This window comes from Taurulus bubalis (assembly GCF_910589615.1).
Source record: "Taurulus bubalis genome assembly, chromosome: 5".
NCBI classification, from domain to species: domain Eukaryota; kingdom Metazoa; phylum Chordata; class Actinopteri; order Perciformes; family Cottidae; genus Taurulus; species Taurulus bubalis.
Genome location: NC_136593.1, coordinates 17140479 through 17165276, shown reverse-complemented (window position 1 = coordinate 17165276; position 24798 = coordinate 17140479). Strand labels below are relative to the sequence as shown.

Sequence of the window (24798 nt, the reverse complement as noted above, 5' to 3'; positions counted from 1 at the left end):
TCGATGCTCCACAAATGAAATGCAAAGCAATGTCTTCTTAATTTCTGTTGTAGGCTAGCTGTTGGTAGGCCCTTTTCGTCATTGCTGCGCTCTGCTCTGTTTCGGACAAACACCGGACAGTGTATTGTTGTTGAGTGTGTTGTTATCGTTATTGTTGTTGTTAATGTTGTTGCTGGATGTGTTAGCCTAATCATTTTAGACCTTTTTAGGCCTATTTTTTTAAATGTCTTGTTGTGGCTGAATCTGCTATCTACTGATCTTTCAATACAATATATTGTTGGACTTATGTGTTGCTTGATTGCTGTGTTGATTGATTGCCATAGGCCTACGGTTCATGTCTAATTTTATTGGGTAGGCTACCTGCTCAGCTGGCCTATTTATTAGCTTGTGAGATTCTAAATAATACCGTCTGTCACCTTTTTGTGCCGGAGTTCGATTATAGGTGAAAAGTTGAACTACTATGCTACCATAGGCTGTAAAAAAAAAAGTGCCCCCCCCAAAGCAACGTAAGGTCACACCGCAAATCAGTGCCTGGCGCCGGGCCTGGTTTGACTGGAATACACACATTAGTCGTAGATTATCAAATTTAAAGAGCGACTTATTATGATCAGCAATATATATCACTTATATCATGTTGTCGAGCAATGGCAGTTGAGGATGACTCGATCTAAAGAGCAGATTAAAACGAATCTTACAGAAGTGAACTACGAGTGGTACAGATTTACATTCCTGCATTGTGAAACAGATAACTTACCAAGATAAGTCGAACAAAATATACCTTGTGATATAGAGCCTGATGCCCAAAATCCGACATGTTTGATTTAAAGTAACAATACTCACCGAGATGATGGCAGCCAAAGTCTCTATGGCCCCGGTGCTAAGGGTAATATAGGGGAGAATGTTCTCTGCAAAACCTGCCTCCCGAAGAATCCCACTGGTGTAGTACCAGATCTATGAAAAGTAATACACATATAATATATATATAGGCTGTTGTTAGACATTATGGACTTTGATGGGCTGAAGCACTGATTGATGCTGTCACACTGTTTGCAGGACTATTTCTTAGCTGTCTCACACCATAATATTTACTGGAGTCTTCTAATTTATGTTGAATATATTTACGCTTTTTACCTTTCATAACAAAAAAACATAAAATAAAAAAATGTGAATATGCAGAATGTGGTTTTTAAATATAACCGTTGCAAACAAAAAAACTAAACCAACACATATGGGGTCACACCTGTGCATGTAGAGACTCAGGGGGTTCTGCATTGAGCTGCTACACCTGATCCACTGACACTGATGGGACTTTTTAAAAGTGAACACTGGAGTTACAAATACATACTAATGTTGCTTCATGTCTGCTGAAGGTGTTCATAGAAAACTGTTTACAACAGCTGTTTAAGGAAACAATTTGCCAGTGTAATGCTTTTAACTTGTTTTGCTTCCCTCAAATGGCCAAACAAATTGTCACTTCAAGTATGTTGTACTGTTTCGAAATAGCACTTGCTGAAATCAGGGAGCGAGGGTCAGACTGGGTGTGTTCTGCACGGTCTGGTAAAAAGAAATCCAAACAGATATTTCTCTCGTCTGAGTCACTGAAGTAGGAGGTAAACACATTTCACTTTCCTGCCGTGGCACGAATCTTTCCACTGGAGTCGAAAACTGATTGACAATTTTCAGATGTGATGAGGTGTAACAGAGCATCTTGAAAAAGGGCTGATGCTGATATGCAGCATGCTTATCGCGTAAATGGTCTTCAATTTAAAAAAGAAATCCTGAGAATGACTCACTAGGATTCCACTGACAATCTAAGGAAATGGAAATCAGCGCTGCATCTTACAGCATTGAGGCCACAGAGCTGATAGCAGGCCATGCTGATGACGATGGTGATGAGCTGCCAGCGAACAACTGGGTTCCTCAGCAGCTGGAACACAGAGACGGTGTGCAGGTTGTCCTGAGCCCGAGCCTCCGCATGGACCTCCTCCAGCTCCTGGGACACATCTTTCTTCCCCAGTAACCTCTGGAAGGCTGACACACACACACACACACACACACACACACACACACACACACACACACACACACACACACACACACACACACACACACACAGTTAAACAAATCCACAAATAAAAACCATCATGCTGGGATGGGATCAAAGAAGATTAGGATGTATAGTCTCAAGAGAGGATCAATTTGTAGACATCGAAACACTCACTCAGACGAAGCTGATATCAGTTGTCTGGAGTTTTACCTTTTAAGAGATTGTTATGTAAAATTGTAAATCATTGCTTGTTTTATGAGAAAAAAAGCCCCAAACTGTTGTACTTGGATGTATTGAACACCATAGTTAATATACAAGTGAAATATATGGTTTGGTACATGAGAAAATTCCAATGTCACAGACATGCGCAAATGTGTGCAAATGTGCCCCAATGCAAATTTTGGAGACGTTGCCTGAATTTTCTCTGTTTTAAACCCTCTTTAACTGTGTTCTGCTTCACTTTATCAAAGTCAACCTTTGCAGAGAGAATGTTCACATATTGTGCTATGATTTGGGTTAGAGTTAGACCTTACTGCTGCATCATTTCAAAGAAATAATTATCCTGAAAGTGCTTTTTTTCTAGGCGGACCTGAAACATTTTCATTTTTGCTGTGTGTCATCTTCATTTACTCTTAACCAGTAACATAAATCTCACACATGTAGCCTTTTATTATAACACCAAAATTATTCAAATAATCTTAGTGGTTGCAGAGATACACCCTTTTTAGTTTGGGTATGCTATTTTCGAGCAGAGGTCTAAAAATAGCCTGGTTTTCTATTGGTTAAGGGTCTATGTGTAGAAATCTGTCTTTGATGTGTAATCTGTATTCTAACCGTGAATGAAGCCTGTTTCTTTGGCTTTTTTGGCCTCCATAAAGTAAGTATTGGGTGATGCAGTCTCAATGTGAATCACCTCCCAGGTCAGTGTAATTATGAGTATTAAATTAATATTGCAGCGCCCCCCAGGTGGTATGTGATTCTGTCCATACTAAAAGTACTCAGACATTAACTTCGAGGTAGATCATTTTTATGGAAAAACAAAAATCTGCCGAGGTTTCGATTGGAAATGTTTACTTTATTTATCTGCATGCTTCAAGCTGATGAGTGGCGAACATATTTGCTGTTTTTAAAACTCACTTTTAGTGCGTTATTGTGGCACTAATGTTTTGAGTGAGTCCCAGTTGTGTATATATGTTGTGATTTTTATTATATATTTGGCTTTGCAACTGTTTAATGGAATTGCATTAAACACATTTGTCAAGTTGATGAGAACAATTCCTGTAAATATGACTAATAGTTAACGAGAAAACTTCACAGGATACCTCGAAGTGTATCCAAACAGATTAGTGACGTTCTGAGCTCAACATGTTCTCAATTTCAATGATTCCTCCGGGATACATAATATTACATTTCACTGCAATGCAGATGAAACTCGGCCTCTCAATCACACTGATTTAAAGTAGTAAATGCTCGAATATGTCGTATTGTTCTCAAACAGAAACAGACTAAATTCTCTCCATTTGTCATAGACTCGAATATCCTAAATATCATATTCTGGCAAACTTCATGATGAAAACAATGACTTTCATTAAAACCCTCTGCCCTACTTGTTGTGCAACAACTTAATGCACTTACGTCATGTTGAGCATATGCTATAATATACATGTTTTTCTTTCATTCAAAAGGAAGAAAACAACAGAAACACATACACATTTTATATCTGTGTCTGCATCGTTTGCAGCTCGGCCAGTTGAAGGTTGTTTGAGCGTGTGCAACTAGGATGTAATGGACAGGAGGGAATAGGGGGCTGAAAAGAAACATCTCTCTTCACAATCTTTTAGCCTATCTCTGGGGTTGTGAGAATTCAAGGTGGGAACAGGGTAAAGACATGATCCAGAATAGCACATCTCTACGTCCCAACAGGGACTAGAAGTAGGTCATTTGGACGTGGGAGTGTGAACAGTGACCACTCAGGAGGCAGTTAGGTCTGACAGACTAAAGCTGGTCCAAGGTGTCCAGGCTGGCATGGTGCATTTGTAAGACATAAAGAAATTAATAATTATTTAAAAAATAATCTACAGTGACGTAAACACCATACAAGTGGAAAGTAAGGACAGAAAAGAAAAGAGAAAAGACTCATCATCCGAAAATGAACCTCAGTTACAATGAATAAGTTGCCTGCCATGAGATCTGACTTAATTATCATCAATATTAGTATGTACATGAGTCTGCTATTGATGTGTGGTAACCTTTTTTTATTTTCCCTACAGGAGGACAGCGGGGCTCTGTCACATGACACCGTTGTGGTCTGAGCGCTCCCAGCACGCACAGCAGCCTGATTGACAGGCTGCTCGAGAATATACACTACATTATTACTGCGGCAATAGACACACCTTCATTGAAACAGGTGCTAAATATTTAAAGAGAGCCTTAAAGTGGCTGACAAGAAGGTTAACGTGGACGCATTTTGGCTTAAATTTTAAGAGTAAGTGCGGCATTTTCCATATTTTTATTGTCGTCAACAAGTCTTATTAGAAGACCAAAACAATAATGCGCAAGTCCCAAGTCCATTAGCTAGTACTGTCGGTGTACATGTGTATTTTGTGGGGACCATTTTCAGCTGCGGGGAAAATACACATTTGTTAAGAGTTGTTGAGAGCACCTGGACAGTTTTTTTGGGATTGACTCAAAATAAACTACAGTGTCCATGTTCATGGCAATGAAGGAATATTCCAACCGGTGTTCAGGTGTTGCTTATCTGTGTGTTTTTAATAGATTATATACACTGACACTGAGATTTGAAAATGTACCGCTTTGCACACTACTTATCATTAGCACTTGATGGCAGGCCAACACACATGTGGAGTGTTTGTAGTTCCAACAACATAAACAAAGTGACACCTCACCAAACGTATCCTTTAACTTAGCTGGCTGGTCCATTAATGTCTGCACAATCAAGAAGTGTTTCTATAAATGTTTAAGAAGGATAACACATAGCATTCGCAAGGTCATTTGATGAGAGTGACAAGCAAAATAAATGTCACGGGGAGTCGTATATGTTTGAAAACTGCCAAAGGAAAACAATAAATTAAACAGCTAGATTATATCCCAAGACTTAATGCAGGTCAGAGACCAGTGACCTTGGCATCCGACCTTCAGCCACTATGACAACAACTAGAGATCAGGGAAAAGGTCAAGAAACAAGCACATACTGCAATGCATGAAGAGTTATGATTGAATTGGTGTGTTGTGAAGGTGAAACCTCATGCCATATTCTCGTGTATTCTTCAGAAATATTCAATACAGTAAAGTCAAGGCTCCTGAAATTAAGCCGCCTTTAGTCTACAAAACTACCTCACCTTCAACCTATAAGTGGAAGTCAGGGCCACTATAGGACGCGACAAGAGAGGAGACGGAAAGAGACAAAAGCTCATTTCCTGATGCCAATTTGTTGAGCAGACTCAAGGTTGGAATTATTTATTTGGTGAGAGCAGCTATAAACAAAGACAGATGGCAAAACGAGAGTGAGCTAAAAATAAAAGTGCTCCATTACAAGAAGTACAAGCACCGTCCTTGAATTCCAAATACTTTAACAACAAAGTTTCAAGATTACCTTCACTGCTCAAAGTTAGTTAGTTTTTAAAGAGACGCCATTACAAGAAAAAATGTTTTATACGTGTGTGATAACTTTCCAAAATTGATAAATCATGTCTCCTAGCCGTATTGTAAATTAAGCTCATAGGTCTGTGATTCAAACTAGCATTTGTGGATGATATTTTACATCTGATTCATACCTGAATCAAAATGCTCTTAATGGTAAGACCATGTGGTGTCATCATCATGTGTTATTCTTGATGTCTTATTATATTTCGGGGCAGATAATGTTAGCATGTTAATATCTTCAGGTGAATCCGACAGCTCTACAGACAGTGGCAGAGTCGGGTGAAAAAGTGGCCCGGGAGTTACTGTCAGACCGGCCCACTCATTACACGGCGCGTTGCCCAGTCAATACATCGCCTACTTGGAAAAATACCCATACGCTTAAGATTATTTGGGGTGTTTACAAAGAATTTAAATCATATGTTGTTTTTTTTAATAACATTTGGATCCACCAATTTTCCTGGATGGACACATGGAATAAAATTATACTGCTATTGTAACACTCCAAGGTGCATAAAATAAGATAAGATAATCCTTTATTAGTCCCGCAATGGGGAAATTACAGGATTACTGCAGCATTGCTCACAAGTGAATAAAAGAATAATAAAAATAGAAAATCAAGTAATATAAATAAACATTAATAGAAACAGTGAAGAAGAATATTAAATATACAGACTGAATAGAAAAAGTATATAAAAAAAGTATTTAAACGTACTTAAAGTAGTAAACGTATTGCACGTAATGGATATTGCACCAGGTGAATGATAAAGTGTCCAAGTTCAGTTCAAAGTCTTCAAGTGTCAAAGTGTTCAAAGTGGTCTACTGGGAGCTCAGCTGGTTGTGCAGCCTGACCGCAACGGGAAGAAAGGACTCTCCCTCAGACACCGGGGATGAATCAGCCGGTGACTGAAGGAGCTGTGCAGCACTGCCAGAGTGTCTTGCATGGGGTGGGAGGCGTGGTTCATCATGGACGAGAGCTTCGTCATCATCCTCCTGTCTCCACTACCTCCACCGTATTCAGAGGACACCCCAGCACACTGCTGGCCTTCTTTACCAGCTTGTCCAGTCTCCTTCTGTCAGCTGCTGTGATGCTGATGCTCCAGAAGACCACACCATAAAAGATGGCTGATGCCACCACAGAGTCAAAGAAGGTCTTCAGGAGTGCTCCCTGCAACCCAAAAGACCTCATGAGTGTGAATACAGATCGTGAGGAGTAGTATAAATATCAGTCGTCGAGTGTCAGCAAGTATTGGCTTTAGGTATTAGAGTAAATGTAATGTATTCTGTGAAGCATGGAATATAGTTGGAGCCGGTGATGTCAGTGGGAGGGCCAGTTGGTGATGGAGGTGAGCCAGTATGGGACCAGCCCACAGATGCCACCAAGACATCACACATGCTATGTGTGCAGTGGTAGCAATTTGATGAACTTCTATTAAATGTCATGAAATTAAACATAAAATGTTTCCCAGTTTGTTTCTTAATTAATCTATTTTATATATGTAGAGAGTATTTTGGATGCATTTGTATTGCCAAGAAGTTACAGTATATCCATACATAGTGAGGAAAAAAAAAACATCCAATATAAGTTTTACAACGATCAATACTGCAGAATAAAACTCATTGTTCAAATGTATTTCAACATTTCATCGTGGATTGTATGTATGTTATGAAATATTACATTGGATGTTCCACATTACAAAGAACACAAGCAACCAAACCTTCAGAGAGAGCCTCTCTATGATGAATGGACAAGACATCTAAGAGTTCAAGCCCCCCAGGGATAAAACATATCTGAAGTCACATGTTGCTACATGCATCGTTAACACTTTCATTTTGAGATATTCCTCTCCCCCATGTGGTGCCTTCTCGTGTCCTTTTAACATTCAACAAGACCTCATTAAGTCTCAGATATCTAGAAATGTTAGTCTTGAGAGTATGTGCTTAAATCCTTAAAGGACATTGGCTTGTTTAAATTATTATTTTATAGGTTTCAAGACTTCCTTGTCTTTTGAGGAGAGCGTAATAACTGAATCTGAAAGTCATAAAACATGTACTGCAGATTGGTCCTTCAATGTTTGCTCACTTAACTATTAAGTTATAGTTACACTTTAGCAACTAAAATAATTTGGTTTGGCAAAGATTGTGATATCATATATACGTTATGGTAATCACATGAGATCATTTAGTGTGACTTACACTCGGGCGAGTACCATTTACTCCAATGGCCGTCAAATAAACATCCATAATTCTGCTTGATTATTATAGCATAACTTCAGAACTTGCCTGAGAATGATCAGGTTCATCCATTTTTTTTCCAGTATCTGGTGATAGCTTTCTGTAGATCCGCAGGAACATTGCATACGGGAACTGCTAAAAGATCATTTTGGCATACTTTTGGTAGTGCCACTTGCCAAAAGAAGGGGCTCAAAAGAGAATGCAATGTGGACATAACAGCAAATTTGCTAAACTTGGAAGGAGTTTTGCTGTCCTGATGGTTTACATTTTTTCTGTCAACATATTGGTTCCCAAATCTGCCGTCCAGCTTCAGTTTTTTACGACAAAGTTTGTCTTTATTCAAAACATCAAACATTAGATTTTTCATTTGGAAGTTCACGTCCCTGGTAGACCCATACAGCTAATAATCAACTATTAGACTGATTAGACCTCCTCTCAAGGCTGTGGGGGCATGTACTACTTATGCTTAGCTCAGGGCTAGACAAACTAGGCTTTTATCACTATTATTGGTACATGGGATCTGGTGACCTTGCATAAATCTCATCATGGCTCCATCCAACCTGAGCAGAGGTCACAGACACAGAACGAGGTCACATCTTGTCCCCTTCCATGATATGCAGGCAAATGTGAAATACAACGTTTCACATTTGTGAGGATCAATTTGGGTGAACTTTGACCGGCGAAGTCGCATGATTAGTCGTCAACTAATATCAAAGACGTGTGTGGTTGATCTCACCTCGCATTCAGCACGGATATCATGCGGCAGGCGATGCCTCACTTGCATTTGTGCATTTATGAGGCCAACACCTGTTTGCAGAGGTGTCAAGTAACGAAGTACAAATACTTTGTTACTTTACTTAGCAGAAATTTTGGGTATCTATACTTTACTGGAGTATTTATTTTTCAGACGACTTTTAACTTCAACTCCTTACATTTTCACCCAAATATCTGTACTTTCTACTCCCTACATTTTAAAAATAGCCTCGTTACTATTTAATTTTGGTTTGTTTTCACTCCGTCATCGTTCAAAAACACACACAAAACCTCTCCGCCCCGTTGCGCACAGATACGTGCGCGCGCACACAGGTGAGCACTGAGCACACACACCAGCGGACAGAGCGCTGCGAAAAATATGTTGCGTGAAAAGTAGACCGCTATATCTGCGTTTTAAATGCTCCCATGGTGAAGATGCAACAGCAGCTCTCATCTGAGGAGCAACCGGAGTTCTCCTCGCACCGTAGCGGCTCTCTGAACCCGGAGCGGCTCTCCTGCTCCAGGTGAAACGAGCCACGGTGCTCGTGTCTTCTACCAACAATGAGCTGCTGGCTTCACATATTACAAAAGTACAAAGTACACGGATATAAAACAAAGTCATTAATAAATACATGGACAAATGCCTGTACTTTCGGGTAAATGGTTACGGTGTGCCGTTAACAGGTTACACTTGCGCATGCGCGATTTGACGCGACGCCGTGAGCTCCATGAGCTAGTCTTTTCCTGCTGTTGCGTTTCTCAAAATAAAAAAACAGATCTAAGCTCAATAGTGAGCATGAATTGAGAGAGGCCGTATCAAATCTGATCCAAATCTGATCTAATACTGATAGAACGTGATGGCTCACATATCTGCACTCATTCTGTTTTGTTTGGCAAAAAAAATTAAAAGCTTATTGTTTTCCACAATGAACTATTTAGTAGTAACTAAATATTAGTTATTTTTTGCACAGATAGAACTTACACAAAACATTGTCTGATGGGGCAATCTGATTTACTTGAAAGTGATTGCAATTGTCTTTATTATGTTATTTATAAAAGCACAGATGAGTCACACAATTATGTTATTTACAGAAAAAGTTTGAGAACCACAGCTTTAAGTGTTCGTGTCGGAGTCGTCGCCGCCGCCTATTTTGCACTATTATAATACTTATAGGCAACTAGTTATCATGTCTTCCGCTCCATGAAACGCATGTTAATGCTCAGTACACATATGGTACTTTAAATGGGCATATATGAAAATTTTCAATGGGCATATATGCAGCTGAAACGGGTAGCCTAGTCCATCTCACATTTTTCAACATAACATTTTAAAACATTATAGTCATTATGGCCTTTATAAAAATGATTGTTTTGGGGGGAGGTGGGGTAGTGCACTATAGGCCCCTGAGACGTGGCTTAAGAGTTTGTCCTTAATGGAAAGAGAAAAAAAATCCCCTTACATTACTTTTACTTTTATACTTTTAAACCAGTACTTTTACACTTTTACTTAAGTAAAAAGCTTGAGTTGATACCCTAGTATCTATGCTTCTGCTTGAGTAATGAATGCGAATACTTTTGACACCTCTGCCTGTTTGGGTGTGATAAGATAAGATATACTTTCTTGTGCCCCTGGGAAACTGGTTGTGCATCACACAATACACTTGGAAGCATCACAATCCACATGCACGGATACAACATAGATCATACACAAACTCGTGCATAAACATGCTTAAATATACACGTCGACAATAGTTAAGAATAATAAAACCAGGTGTGATCAACACAGATAATACATAATCAAATCACAGTATTAGTCCCCAGTGAAATGGAATTTCTTTTTACCATATCATACTTGTATGCCATATCAACGTACAAATAATTTGATGAAACAGAATGAGTTTACTGTTAACATCAGCCTTCTCAAAAAAGACATCCTCTGTTGTAGCCCAGAACAAAGCTTTTCAACTAGACTATGGTCACCAATTGGCTTTGGCTTGTACAGCATAGCATGTTGTCCACAGAGTGTTTGCTTTCAAAGTGGTATAGGGATGTGTCTGGATCGTTCATTGTCATCTGCGAATTTCACAATGTAATTTTGGGGAGTTTTGCTCACACACCTATTTGTATATAATGTGAAGGGAACTGCAGCGCTAACACACCCTTGGGCCCTTGCTAACAGATTTAGGGTCAGATATTGCATTATTTATCTTTACATGTTGGGCTCTGTTAGTTAGGAAAGAGAAATACCATTTGATAATAAAATAAAGTTTAATTTGATCCTGTATTAAATATGTGTTAAAAGCTGAACTAAAATCAATAAAAAGTAAATGTGTATGTGTCTTATTGTGGGTTAGGTGGGTGATACTATGAACTGCATCATCAGCGCTTCTTCGTTGTATTTAAGCAAACTGCCTCAGTTTTCAGTAGAGTCACAATATGTTTTTGTCATCATACTTGAGGTAAATGCTACGAGACTATAATTGTTGTTCTCTCTTCTTGAACTGAAGTGATTATTGCTTTTTTCAGAAGTGCAGGTACAGTGTGTCCATTAGCTCTCTGTGAGTCATGAGCAGAAGAAATATGGATGTGTTGCTTGGTTCCATATTGGTTATGGCTTTCATTGATTGTTCTTCAATAAAGTTATTTTGTTGTCTCCTGGCCTTATTTAACAACTGAATATGTTCCTATCGTTTTTAGCTCCACTCAGTCCTTATTTAAAAATGCTGCTTTTCATCATCTAAAATAGAGAAGGCCACAGGTATACTGCAATGCTGCAAAGCATTTAACATTAAGCTGTAATTTAGAACTACTGCCACTGAATACATTTTGACAGTAATCAAAAGAAAAAACAATTGCATTTTATTTTCCTTTTGTCTTACATTTTAAATATTGTAAATGTATTAGGGGGCTGTGATCTTAATCTGTGATTTTGTGTTTTACACTTATTACACTGTGTTTGTTTTACACAATGGGTTTGTTTCAGGCTGAGAATCAAGCAAGTTCGTTTTGCATTACAAACAACAGAGCAACCAATCCTTCAGAGAGCGCCCTTTCGTAAAGTATAGACATCAAAGAGTTCAAACCAAGAAAAAACTATCAAAGTCATATCTGATGTCACTTTATTCTACATGCTTCGTTAACTCGTGCAGTTTGAGCTAAGCAAGAGGAGCTAGGCAAGAGGATGCATATAGATGAGTTGAGAGTTGAGAGCACACACCAAAATCCTTTCACACATGCAACGTCGACATTGGATCGTTTTGAGGGAAATATGTGTGAGGAACAAAACGTTGCATACTTTGCGAGGTGAAGATATTTAGAGCTGGAATGATGAGTCAATTAATTGATAAGTTGTCAATTTGTAAATTAATTGACAACTACTTTGAGTATTTTTGTAAGAAAACAAAAGTCTAAATTATCTGATTCCAGCTTCTTAAATGTGAATATTTTCTGGTTTCTTTACTCCTCTTCAACAAGAATATAACTATATTTAAAGACATCAGTGCGTCATCGGCTTTGGAAAACACTGATCAACTATTTTTTGACATTTCATACAAGCCAGACAACTAATAGATTAATCTCGACAATAAACGACAGATTAATCAACAGTGAAAATAATCGTTGGTTGCAGCCCTAGATATATTCACAATGTCTAAGGTCTCCATTAAAGCAATATCCAATGAACAGGAAGAATGACAGTGTTCTTTTTTTAAAAATAGACTTGAAACATTGTCTAAACCTATCCTGAAATGGTTTCTCCCATTTAAATTATATTGGGGGAAACTGAGCCAAATCAATTGTGAGATATACTGCAAAAACCACAAGTCTAAGCAATGAGAAAGCTATCAATGAGTCTGTGGTATTGGTAAACAACATCAATACCCTGCAGATTACGATGTTAATGTATGAGGCTATCCCGGGGTTTGATCATAGGAGCAATTTAACTACAAAGAAGGCAGCATGGGCTGATGTCATGCAGCACAATTACTCTGTCACACACTCTGGCTTCCCTCATACATTTTTTTCTATTTTTCAACACCATGCCTATGATGCACACACTCCCATATAGTGTCCTCTCCTCATCCCTCTGTGTGTGTGAGAGTGTAGACGTAGCACTAGGTCACGTTTGTGGGCCCTCCCCCCTAAACGACAGCGTTTTGAGGCTGCTGCCTCCGCATATTTCACACCGTCTCTACGGCCGTGCCTGGCTGTGAGCCAGACTGTAATGCAGCCTCCAGAGGCTTCTGCTCAGCCCTTTCAGCACGAGCCCCGCATGGGTTGCGCTCCAACATAAGCAACAGCAAGGAGGGCTCTGACTTGGCTCGTCTCCATGACATTACTCTGGAAGAAGGACATTATTTTGTTCTAAATAGAAGGTACAACACGCGTCTTTCAGTTTATCTAAAATGTACTTATTTTTAAGGATACTATGGTATTGTTGTTTGTATCGTTATTGTATAAAAAAACATTTTCCTAAAGGTTTGGTGTGTTTTATGCATGTTGTGGTCAAACCAGGTGGAAAGGCGGAGCAGACAGAGCACAGACGTACAGCACAGAACCGACGTGAGACCAAAGGTCAAAGACCCCCGACCGGGAGGAATCTTTTGTTGAGTTTGACCCCACCCCCCCTTTACCCTAACCTATTTATTAAAGGACACTTTTGTTACAGTACTACTGTCTCTGAGTCTCCCGTTTTATCTCTGAATCTTGCCTTCAAGTCCCCCGGGTTGCCACAATGTTTGTAATCCCAATCCCTAAACTGAAAAGCAAATACCTACACAATGAACAAATATCTGAATAGTCGTATATTCCGGTCCAGCCCTAGTGTTTGTACCTTGATACTTTTTTTCAAGCTCCAGAAGGGCGTGGACATGATTGGTGTACAGAATAGAAAGTTGCTTTCGAAACGCAAATGTATTTGAGTCAAGAAAGCTTCTCGTGGTCGCCTGGATGCATTTTAACCATGTTCTTGAGGGAGAACAGGTGATTTTTGGAGCGCATACAATACCTCTTTCTGCTCTGGCCTCATCCCTCCTCTCTATCAGCAGGTAGCGAGGACTCTCGGGGAGGAAGGGCAGCACACACAGCTGCAGCATTGCCGGCAACGCCAGGAAGGAAAACAGGTAGCACCATCTGGTTTCCTGCAGTCAAAACATCCACAAAAGAATTACTTTTAAGTAGCAGTCATGGTTTATGATATACAAAGACGTGAGATAAAACTGATGCTCCACGGAATAAGAGGATGCACAGCATACTCTGATTTAGAATTCCTGCAAACAATGCTGATTATCATTTAAATGCAATATAGCAATACGTTACAGTGCTTGTAGAAAATAGGGCATAAGCTTAAGATAACGTAAGCTAAGTATACAACGTATGGTCTTCAAGTGATGCATTTATTAATGCATATGTTTACTTAAGAAAAATGTAAACATATCCATGAGTCAAAGGTAGCATTAAATGACGTGAAACACGTCTCAGGCTCTCGAACCATCAGCACCGGTTCCCCCCAAGGCTGCGTTCTTTCCCCGCTGCTCTTCTCCCTGTACACCAACAGCTGCACCTCCAGTCACCAGTCCGTCAAAGCTCCTGAAGTTCGCGGATGACACCACCCTCATCGGACTCATCGCTGGTGGGGACGAGTCTGCCTACAGGTGGGAGACTGACCTCCTGGCGACCTGGTGCAGCCAGAACAACCTGGAGCTCAACGCCCTGAAGACAGTGGAGATGGTTGTGGACTTCAGAAAGAATGCAGCCCCACCCGCCCCTCTCATCCTGTGTGACTCCCCCGTCGACACTGTGGAGTCCTTCCGCTTCCTGGGCTCCATCATTTCCCAGGACCTCAAGTGGGAGCTGAACATCAGCTCCATCACAAAGAAGGCAAACAAACAGAAAACAGTTTGTCACCATCAGAGACTCCAGTTCCACCCCGGCCCTAGTCAACCATGGCGTACCTCAAGGCTCTGTGCTGGGACCCCTCCTCTTCACCATCTACATGCTTCCCCTTGGTCAGATCATCCGCCACCATGGTCTCAGCTTTCATTCTTATGCTGACGATACACAACTATATCTCAGCACCAAACCATCCACCCAGCTACCCCCACAGTCACTTGTAAACTGCCTACATGCAATAAAAATCTGGATGTCATCAAACTTCCTAAAACTCAACAGCAACAAAACTGAGCTCATGGTTGTAGCTCCCAAGGCCCTGCTCCGGAAGGTTGGAGATTTCCACCTGGACGTTGACGGCTGTTCCTTCTCCCCATCCTTGGAAGTCCGCAACCTGGGTGTCATCCTGGACCCAACACTATCATTCCAATCTCATATCAGGTCCATCACCAAATCCGCCTTCTTCCACCTCAAAAACATCTCACGTCTCCGGCAATCACTCTCTGACTCTGTGGCAGAAACCCTTATCCACGCTTTCGTCACCTCCCGTTTGGACTACTGCAATGGAGTTCTGTCCGGGGTTCCCAGCAAAGCCCTGGACAGGCTCCAGTATGTGCAAAACTCGGCTGCCAGGGTTCTCACCCGCACCAGGCCCTGGCAGCACATCACCCCCACCCTCATCCACCTCCACTGGCTTCCGGTCAAGTCCCGCATCACCTACAAGATCCTCCTCCTCACCTACAAATCCCTCAATGCCCTGGCTCCTCAGTATCTATCTAACCTCCTCCACCCTTACACACAGTCCCGGAACCTTCGATCCTCAGGCACGGGTCAGCTCTCCATCCCTCACACAAAAATGAAAACTTTTGGGGACAGAGCCTTCAGTGTGACAGCCCCCACACTTTGGAACTCTCTCCCCATAGAGCTCCGCAACACACCATCTCGCAGCTGACCCCTCTCACCCTGGATACAACCTGTTCGTGTCCCTTCCCTCTGGCAGGAGGTTGAGGTCCATCAGGACTAAGACCTCACGCCACACAAACAGTTTCTTCCCGTCGGCAGTCGGGCTCATCAATAGAGCCCGGGTTCCCCACTGACTGACTATCACAGGACTATTCACGGACCATTTATTTTTATTCCTTTCTCTCCTCCTACCGGTCACTCCACTGCACAATTCATATTTAAACACTCATGCCACATACACTTAACTTTAACTTCAATTTAAACGCACACGTCACTTTAACATGCCACATACACTTAACTTTAATACACTTAATACATACACTTAACTTTAACTTAAACACACACGTCACTTTAACATACACTTACATTAATGTTATCTGTTGTCTGAGCACTTTATCCTCATCTTATTTAGACTTTTTGCACTGTTGCTGTCGTTGATTGTTGTTTGTCTCGTCTAATGTCTAATGTATGCACCTTCCGCCCAACTAAATTCCTCGTCTGTGCAAACATTCCTGGCAATAAACGGTTTCTGATTCTGATTCTGATAAATACACCATAACAGTATGTTGTGCTGTGTGGCAGATGGTGAATTTGTTTTTGTTTGAGGCTATCGCTCTAAGTAACACTATTACTAATTAGTGTTAAAAAGTGTTGTGGTTTCAGTTTTTTCCCGAAAACTACAAAAATACAAAATCCTAATTATTGTGAGGTAACTCATTACAGATTGATTTCTAGTATGTTTACAACACAGGGCTCTTTAAGTGGCACCTTCCTATTGTCTTGGAAATTACTTTGGTCAAGGGCGCTCCTGCCTTCATAGACGATGAACTCAAACAATTTAGTTAGCTGTTTTCCCAGTCACTGCCATGACAGGTGAAGTACAACATGATCAACGGATTAAAAGGTCAATACAGTAAAACTTACAGTAGGAATGCAAGAAGCTGTGTTTTAGCTTCGTTATCACAACTAGGCCTATGTTATGAAGTGACAGACAACATGGCTGCAGAGTAACAGAGTGATGCAGAGACAAACAAGTGCATTAGTGGGGAAGCTGTTAGTCATCGAGGTTGTCTCACTTCCACTGCAAGGTGATTTGTTCACAAAATGCCTCAGAGGCCAAATATTTGTCAAAGCCTGCTAAATTTATAAAAGCTGTAAAAATGGTATTTTTCCTTCAGCCAAGGGAAGATAACGCTAGATTTTACAATCATCATTCCTGGAAAATACTGGTTGCCTGATTCTCACTGAAAAGGTTTTCTAGTTTGTAACAGCATGTCCGACTTGATACAAAGTATTCCGGGAATGCAATTCTGTCTGTCAAAAATCTGACAGTGTCAGAAAGCTCCTAGGAGAGTGTGAAGACCAGTCTGTGTCGATGAAGGTCACCACCGCCACATACCGTGAAGGATCTCTTACTCATGCGTTGCAAAAACACAGAGACTGTATTGATGCAGCTCATACAAAGCATTGCCCTGAAGAAGGATGACAGGACACCCACTATTCAGCACTCTCCGTGATCGCGCCCGTGCAAACGGGAGGGAGACAATTATGCAGAGACTGTGGAAGGGAGATGCCATTTGGAGAGAAAATGTCAGCTCTCAACTCAGAAGAACTCTTTGGGGGATTTGGTTGCCTATAACCTTTAATACATGGCTAGGAACATTTTAATCAGACTGTAAAACTTTTTTTAAAGTATAATTAACTTTTTAACGACCCGTGTTGTCAGCCTGAGCTGTGAATTATCTGCTCACTCGCGAGGTATAAAGTCTGCAACACTTGTCCACCGAGAAGTGATGACACTTTAATGAGTCAAGTGTGTGCTATATATATATATATATATATATATATATATATATATATATATATATATATATATATGGTACATTATACTGCACAGTAGCACACACTTGACTTAAAGTGTCATCACCCCTCAGTGGACAAGTGTTGCAGACTTTATACCTTTACATACTTTATGTACATATACAGTCCAACTGATTAAAATGTAAAGACCTCAAAGAAATCTGAATTAATAGAACTGGCAGTTGGCCACCTGAGGGCAACAGAAAAAGATGTAAAAATCACATTAATATTGTTATTCTATAGAATTGATATGGCAAACGTATTAGCAAAAACGTTTAGCTATCGGTATCATAATGAGATCAACCACAATAATAGGGAAATTGTAGTGAATAAATAATGGTAACGATAAAGATTAGAAGTGATCTGAATTCATTCAAATAATGGAGATTTTACAGCAATGATAAAATAGCAACATTATAATCTCACAACATAATAGTTAATCAAACAATTCAATTGACCACTATTCATTACAACCCCAAAACTCAAAATGTGTTATATGTTACACATCCGACAACCACCAACAGGATTTAGATCTCCAGATATAACATCAGGGTTGCAAATTAACTCCAAAAGTAAGTCTTCTGGCATCGGTGCTTAAGGTTCTTAACAAATGCACGATTGTGCCGTAAGTATACATTAGATATTGCGGAAGACACATATTTGGCGACAGTTACACGATTAAAATGTTCAAAACTTGATGTCCCACAAATGGGCCATTTAGGCAACACTCCCACGCTTGATATGACGCCGCATTCCCACCATATCTGACAACACATCACAACCTTTCTATTAATTTCCTATTGAGAGCAGGAGAACCAGTGGCGCAGTGCACTGAACAAATTTGTGGTGTATGTACATATACTGTACATACAGTAAGTACAATTAGGGACCATAATTAGGTTCTAAGAAAATGCTTTACATGAACCGGAGAGACTATTTTCATGTGGACCTCTACCTCCATGTCTATTACTGATCTCTAATTTAAAAAGAAGCTTATAGATACTTTCAAGAAAAGGAATTTATGTTGCACTATCTTGCTCATTAAGGCCCTTCAAAGATATTTCTAGTAATACTTAAAACATTTATGAAGTAGGTATTTTTGCCTGTGACTGATGACACAGGCTTCCACAAACAGTCCATCTCTTCATTCTCTTCACGTTGCACTGTGCACTAAGTCGAGGGTGAGCTATGTTAACGCTTGCATGCTGCACTGAGCTATAGGTCTTATCCCAGCAGGAGATGAGCGTAGGCGCCTAAATTAGACTTCTCAGAGGCTGTTATGACAGAACAAATCTGAGTTAATGTTATACAAGCATTGATTTCTGTCCACTGTTCAAGAAGAAATCTCTTTTTTTTTTACCTCTATATAATTTAGTGGTAGGATATCATACAGCGGGCTGCACGGTGGTATAGCGGCTGTAGCTCATGGGGATGAGTGGTCGTCCTGCAACCACAGGGTCGCCGGCTTGATCCCCATCCTCCCCATGGGTCACATGTCCCTGAGCAAGACACCCAACCCTAAATTGCTCCCCGGGTACCGATCAGGGCTGCCCACTGCTCCTTAATACTAAGGATGGGTCAAATGCAGAGAATACATTTCATGTATGTATGTAAAAGTATGTACTATGACAATAATTGAATCTAATCTAATCTAATATAGGTCACCTCACAGCAAGAGGAGCCAGGGTTCGATTCCCGGTTTGGGCACTCCTGCTGAGTGGAGTTTGCACGTTCTCCCCGTGGCAGCGTGGGTTCTCTCCACAGTCCACAGACATGCAGCTTAGGTTAATTGGAGACTTTAAATTGACTGGAGGTGTGAATGTTCAGGCTCCAGCCCCCACTAATAGGATAAGCGGTTCAGATAATGGAATGGATATCATAGAGCTTGCTCATATTGAATGCACTCACAGACTGAGTATTTCTATTAACAGGCAAGTCACAACAAAATAAAATACAGTTGAGTGTGCTTAATCAAGGAGGGTTTACAATAGGTAGATTTAAAGTATATGAAGAACATTGACAGGAGGGTGTTCACAATCGAACATTGACGTACATTGCCTAATAATCAGGTTTGACTTATCTGCTACACACACACACAATTTAGAAACTAAACGCAGGCCTTATGGTGTCTACCAATAGCTGCTTTCCCTCCTGGGCCCTGATCTCAACCTCCATAGTGATAAAGCAGCTCAGAAAGCCCTGCTGTGACCTGAAGTAAGACTTGTTTACAGTAAAGCAGCAGACAAATGGTTCATGCTGCATTCCATTTTCCCTTTCAATTATCTCCTCTGAGAATGCATGAGGCTGCAGGCTGTGCATTGCCATTGTGTGATTGAACAAAAGCAGAGGATGAAACATGTTTTAACTTTTTGTTTTGAGTTGAGAGACAGCGAAGAATGTGCCCTTCATGAAGCTCGGGGTGATGCTGCAGGAAAACCACCACAAAGAGAGGAGGTTATCGTGAACAGATAACTTCTCAGATAGAGCTAATGGAAATGTCAGGTGGCCCACATCTGTGATGTATCCAATTATACAAGTTAACATTATCTGTGGTGGGTCAGTCTTAATTACTGTACCTCACCAGACCATTCTCCAAGTGAGAAATGAGACTGCTCAGTGTGCACATTTACTAGGTTTGGTGCAGGCAGCAACAGCGCATCACAAATCTTTTCATTTTCAGAAAGGGTAGTGAGATTTAATTGGCTGTCACTCACAGTGACGTGGTTTGAGACTAATGCATGATGGATTAAAAGGTGCATTACAAGGTGGGGGAAAAAAAGTTATCTTATCCTGGAAGTGAAATTAAGTGGTTGGTAATAACAACTTTTTTTTTGTATCCATCCAGCAATGCATAGCGCATGCCAAATGATTTGGTGCACAAATATTCTGCTTCTCCCTTGAAAGGTTGTTTCAAGTCTCATTAGTCGGTCCATTACCTGAGATAAACATGTCTCTGCAGTTATTGTATGTTGGTAGAAGGTATGAACACAACACAGATCTCGTTGGTAAAAACCTCACGTCACCAGAATCTCAGCCTTTGGAATATATCGGTGGAAATCTGCCGGGATCAGAAGAAAAGCCTCTCATCCCTCTGCCTTTAGCTGTAATGAATGCCACCTCCATTTTAAACCTATTTTCCTGATGCTCTGTCAAAAGAGGAAATTGGACCCTGCTGTCCTATTCTTAAAATATTAAAGTGTTGCTCATTGTTGTTTGGGGAACTGGTATTCCACGAGGATTCACACCTGACAAGAGGGGCGTTAAACTTTGGCCGAGCGGTCTCGTGAAAGATGGCGAGCTGAAGCTCTTGGTGTTCACAGCACACATCTGACTTCATAGATTACCTGGTAATGAAACAAGGAATGCTCAAACAAATGCAAGCAACTTTTTATTTTCAATGGCGTTTGTTGTTAATATGTTGAAAACAGGAAGAGAGCAAGTTGGTCTCCGTGTGAATGTTTATTTAATGTTTTTTTTTTTAAAGCCTGTAAATTATTATTATTTAAAAAGGGCATTACATGTTGTTCTGTGGTTTGGTTATATGCTAATATGATTTTCTTTGAGTTAAGAAGATCCTAATAGTTGGGGAACTTTCTCTATCTTTGTCGGGCAAAACTTAAAATACATGTGTTCACCAGATTGTCTTTCATGATATCGTCGATTCCACTTAAAATATCTGACTATTGGTTTAAAGAAATTAAAAGAGCTTTTTTATAATGTTATGGGGAAATAAATTAACAAGAATTGACAAGAATCTGTCTCGATAAACCTACAAGGCAGAGAAGTAAAGGGGTGTTATGGATATGAACCAGAAATATATACATTTTATTTGGCTTTTATATGACAAAATAGTGTCAAGAGTGAAAAACCAATATCCCTTCCTCCTTTGTTTTATTGTCCAGAAGTCAATACTAAAATGAATAACCTAATGATTAGTTTTTCATGTGAAATAGCAAGCATAATCCCCCAAAAAGTGCAATCAATGGATTAGTGTTGCCTTCATGCTCCCTTTAATAACGGCTGGAGGTAAGATTATTATTACAGACTGTAAAAATGCTAATGTTAAGAATTTGGGCCACATTTTTATTTTAAGAGAATAATGGGATTTAATTAGAATTAAGCAAATTACAGGTTTAATTATTTATTTAATTATTGTATATCTGTTAACTGCCTTAACTGAAGATCGTTATAGAACTGATAATGATTAAACGTGCAGCTTCAGTTCTGTAAAGGCTTCATAGAGATAATGGTTTAGATAGAAAATGGGCACTTATTAAAGATGATATGAGACGTTTAGTTTGACTTAAAATAGAAAGCCAGTACAATGTATCTAAACCTTAAAACCTATAAGTAGAAGTCCGGTCGAGAGTGATTAGTAATGCAACAATCTCTGAAGCAAGTGTACTATATGCATGCATTTTGGTCTGTAACCACGAGCGTACTACTACCACGAGCATAAACATTAGATTATGGTTAACATGGTGTACTAAAATCTGTAATTGATATTTTTTATAGAAACAATGTATAAAATGACAATGTGAAAACAGTGAGATGATGTGAAAGAGCAATGAACGTACTGAGAACTATCACTTGAACTTGAAGCTCCTTTAGTGCAACTTTCTGTTTATGTTCAGTCTTCCAGTGTCGTTTTCAGCCACAGCAGGCAGCAGCTTTCAGAAATAGAAACCTCTAAAACCCACTGGACAGCAGCCTGTTTCACGTCTTTTTGTGAAAGACAACTACTCTAACTTCACATTTACCATAGAGACATTTGAAGTAATCAATCCTGCAATATCAAAGTCATTTAGAATACCTTACTACTCTGATACCTGTCTGATAAGTCACAACAATCTTAAATGAATTGAATTACAGGGACCATCCAAACATATAACCATCCATTGATTTGTTTTGCCCACTTACACAACCCTCTGGAGCCAAAGACAAGTCTGATGGAGGATACATAGATAAAGGCACATAATGGCCTCTGAGTCTAATCTTACTGGTGGAAGATGCATTTGAGTTCAGGTCTCGGGGGAGTCCCATGACAAAGGTCTGTTCCTGCTGTAATGTCATAAACATGTTTCCCTACTGGGAATAGGTCAGTGGCTAAGCATGAAGGTTAGAGTTATTATCATTTGTCAAAGCTTATTACCATTTTGGACCAAAGAGGGACATCTGAGACCAGCTCCCATTGACAGATGCCTCCACTGAGAGGAATGAGTCTCAACCAACAAATAGCAAAGGTGGCATTATCATAAAATATCAAAGTTGTCTGTGATGCATGAACTCATAACCGTGGCTGCATGAAGACTCCATTTGATATTTATGAAGGTGGTCTGCAGGTTGAAATGATGGACGGGACAAACCAATACTTATAAATTAAAAATGAGTACCTGCTTTGCAGGAAACTCGGCCATTATGCCCATGTGTAAATGTCAGCGCAAAAGGACAGGAGGAAGAGAGGAGAGAAAAACCTGGTCAAATCCTTTTAAAATACATATAAATGAGGGGATTCACAGCTCAGGACATACTTTGGGTTTCAAACAGTATGGATGTCTTCCTTAACTTTTCTTGAAAGTGAAAATACACATTTATTTCTGTAATTTGTTCGTATATCAATTGAGGGAGGAGAGAGAAAGACAATGATGAATAAGAAGGATGATACATTAGCTGTATGGGGCATATGAAATGTAAATCGATGAAGTTACATGTAAACCCCCCACCACCAGTTACTGTTGGTGGGGGGATTTTGACAGTTTGTGGTGTTTTGTTTATTTTGAGGATTGTACAGAGGGATGTGCCGGTGCTTCATGGACTGGCTGCTTCATTACTGGGTTGTGAATGGCTCTCTGTATGCTTTTCTTTGTGAGGATGATGTCTGTGTCCGAACATCTGGGGATGTATTGGGTGCTGATCATAGAAAAAGAATAAATGGGGAATAAATAAGTACAAATACACACATACATACATACATACACACACACACACACACACACACACACACACACACACACACACATATATATATATATATATATATATATATATATATATATATATATATATATATATATATATATACATATATATATATATATATATATATATATATATATATATATATATATATATATATATATATATATATATATATATATATATATATATATATATATATATATATAAATCACTCACATACTGGTCATTGTTTTGAGCACCGTTGCACCAGTTATAGCAGGCTAAAGTCTGTATTGTATGGCTGAGGTCATGGCTGCTGCTGCATATTCAAAGATTGATCTGATGTAGGTCTGGTAAACTTTGAGAATGACTTCAGGTGATACACTGTGTCTGTTTACAGTTACTAAAAGCTTGTCATCGGTGCCACCGGGTCGGATTCCGGCAAACTCAAACATAATCGTGCAGGTTCACCAGAAACTCCATCAGCTGGCAGGGACCGGCCCGGGGAAGAGCTCCAAGCCCACCCAAGTTGAAACCATGATTGTTATGTGACAAGTGTATTATGACCTGGTTCAACAAAAGAGTGACAAAGTCAAGCCAAATTAAATATATACAGTGAGTGCGGGAATCGGTAGACAGTCGTGTGTGTGTTGGGAAAGTGTGGGGCGATGTAAAGGTGCATATGAGAACTAAACCAACGTAACCAAATCAAAAGGGGGAGCTGGAGCTGCAGCAGCCACATGAGAAGAGAAAGCTGCCAGCTGCATCCGGTCTTAAATAACCCAGGAACACCCTCAGGTGTTGCTCTAACAACAACCTGCAGACAGGTGAATCACAAGGCACACAAGATGACGCCACAGAGGTTGAATTATTGAATGTGAATGTAGAACATTTGTATTCAGCGGCAGTGCCGTGTTATTGCTTCAGTCAGTGTGACTGGCTTCGCTTATTTAAGAACTATTCCCATTAGGGTGAGCATTGATCCTTTTTTCGAGGTCAAGCGGTCTATCGAGTTGTGGTCGTGTGGGATCTGATCGATGTCCGGGATTTGTTTTGGCAAAGTGCTTCGTGTAGTTTTCCAGGTTTGTATTTGTAGTTGTTGTGGCATGTGCTTGAGCGTGAGGGCAAATGTATAGCGAGGATGGGGAGGTGGTTGCTGCCGAGGGAGTGGCCCACATTGAAGTTCTGCAGCGCGGCTGAGAGCTTTGCTGATGACGGTGGCAGGTCCAGTACCTGGTGGAGTAGACAGAGTGGAAGGTGTGCAGGTTCGTCGTTATTTAGAGAGTGAGGCTGGATGCGTCCAATATTTGCTAATAGTGCTAATTTGTTTAGTGTCACAGTTAACAGCCTCGTGCATCAAGTCTCCTATTAACACGTTGTTTTGTTATAGGTGATGGTTTTAATGAGCTTTTCAGAGGGCTGTATTCCATTGGGAC

At 40.1% G+C, this 24798-nt stretch overlaps 1 protein-coding gene across 1 annotated transcript in view; it reads right to left on the bottom strand.

Annotated features, from left to right (window-relative positions):
• Positions 1-24798, bottom strand: part of slc2a9l2 (solute carrier family 2 member 9, like 2) — a gene marked incomplete at both ends in the record, with an annotated part of 85823 nt that overhangs the window by 44113 nt on the left and 16912 nt on the right. Inside the window, 3 exons of the mRNA XM_079218757.1 lie at positions 841-951; positions 1844-2031; positions 13701-13833. Coding sequence (XP_079074883.1) covers positions 841-951; positions 1844-2031; positions 13701-13833 — 432 coding nt within the window. The remainder of the gene's footprint in view (positions 1-840; positions 952-1843; positions 2032-13700; positions 13834-24798) is intronic.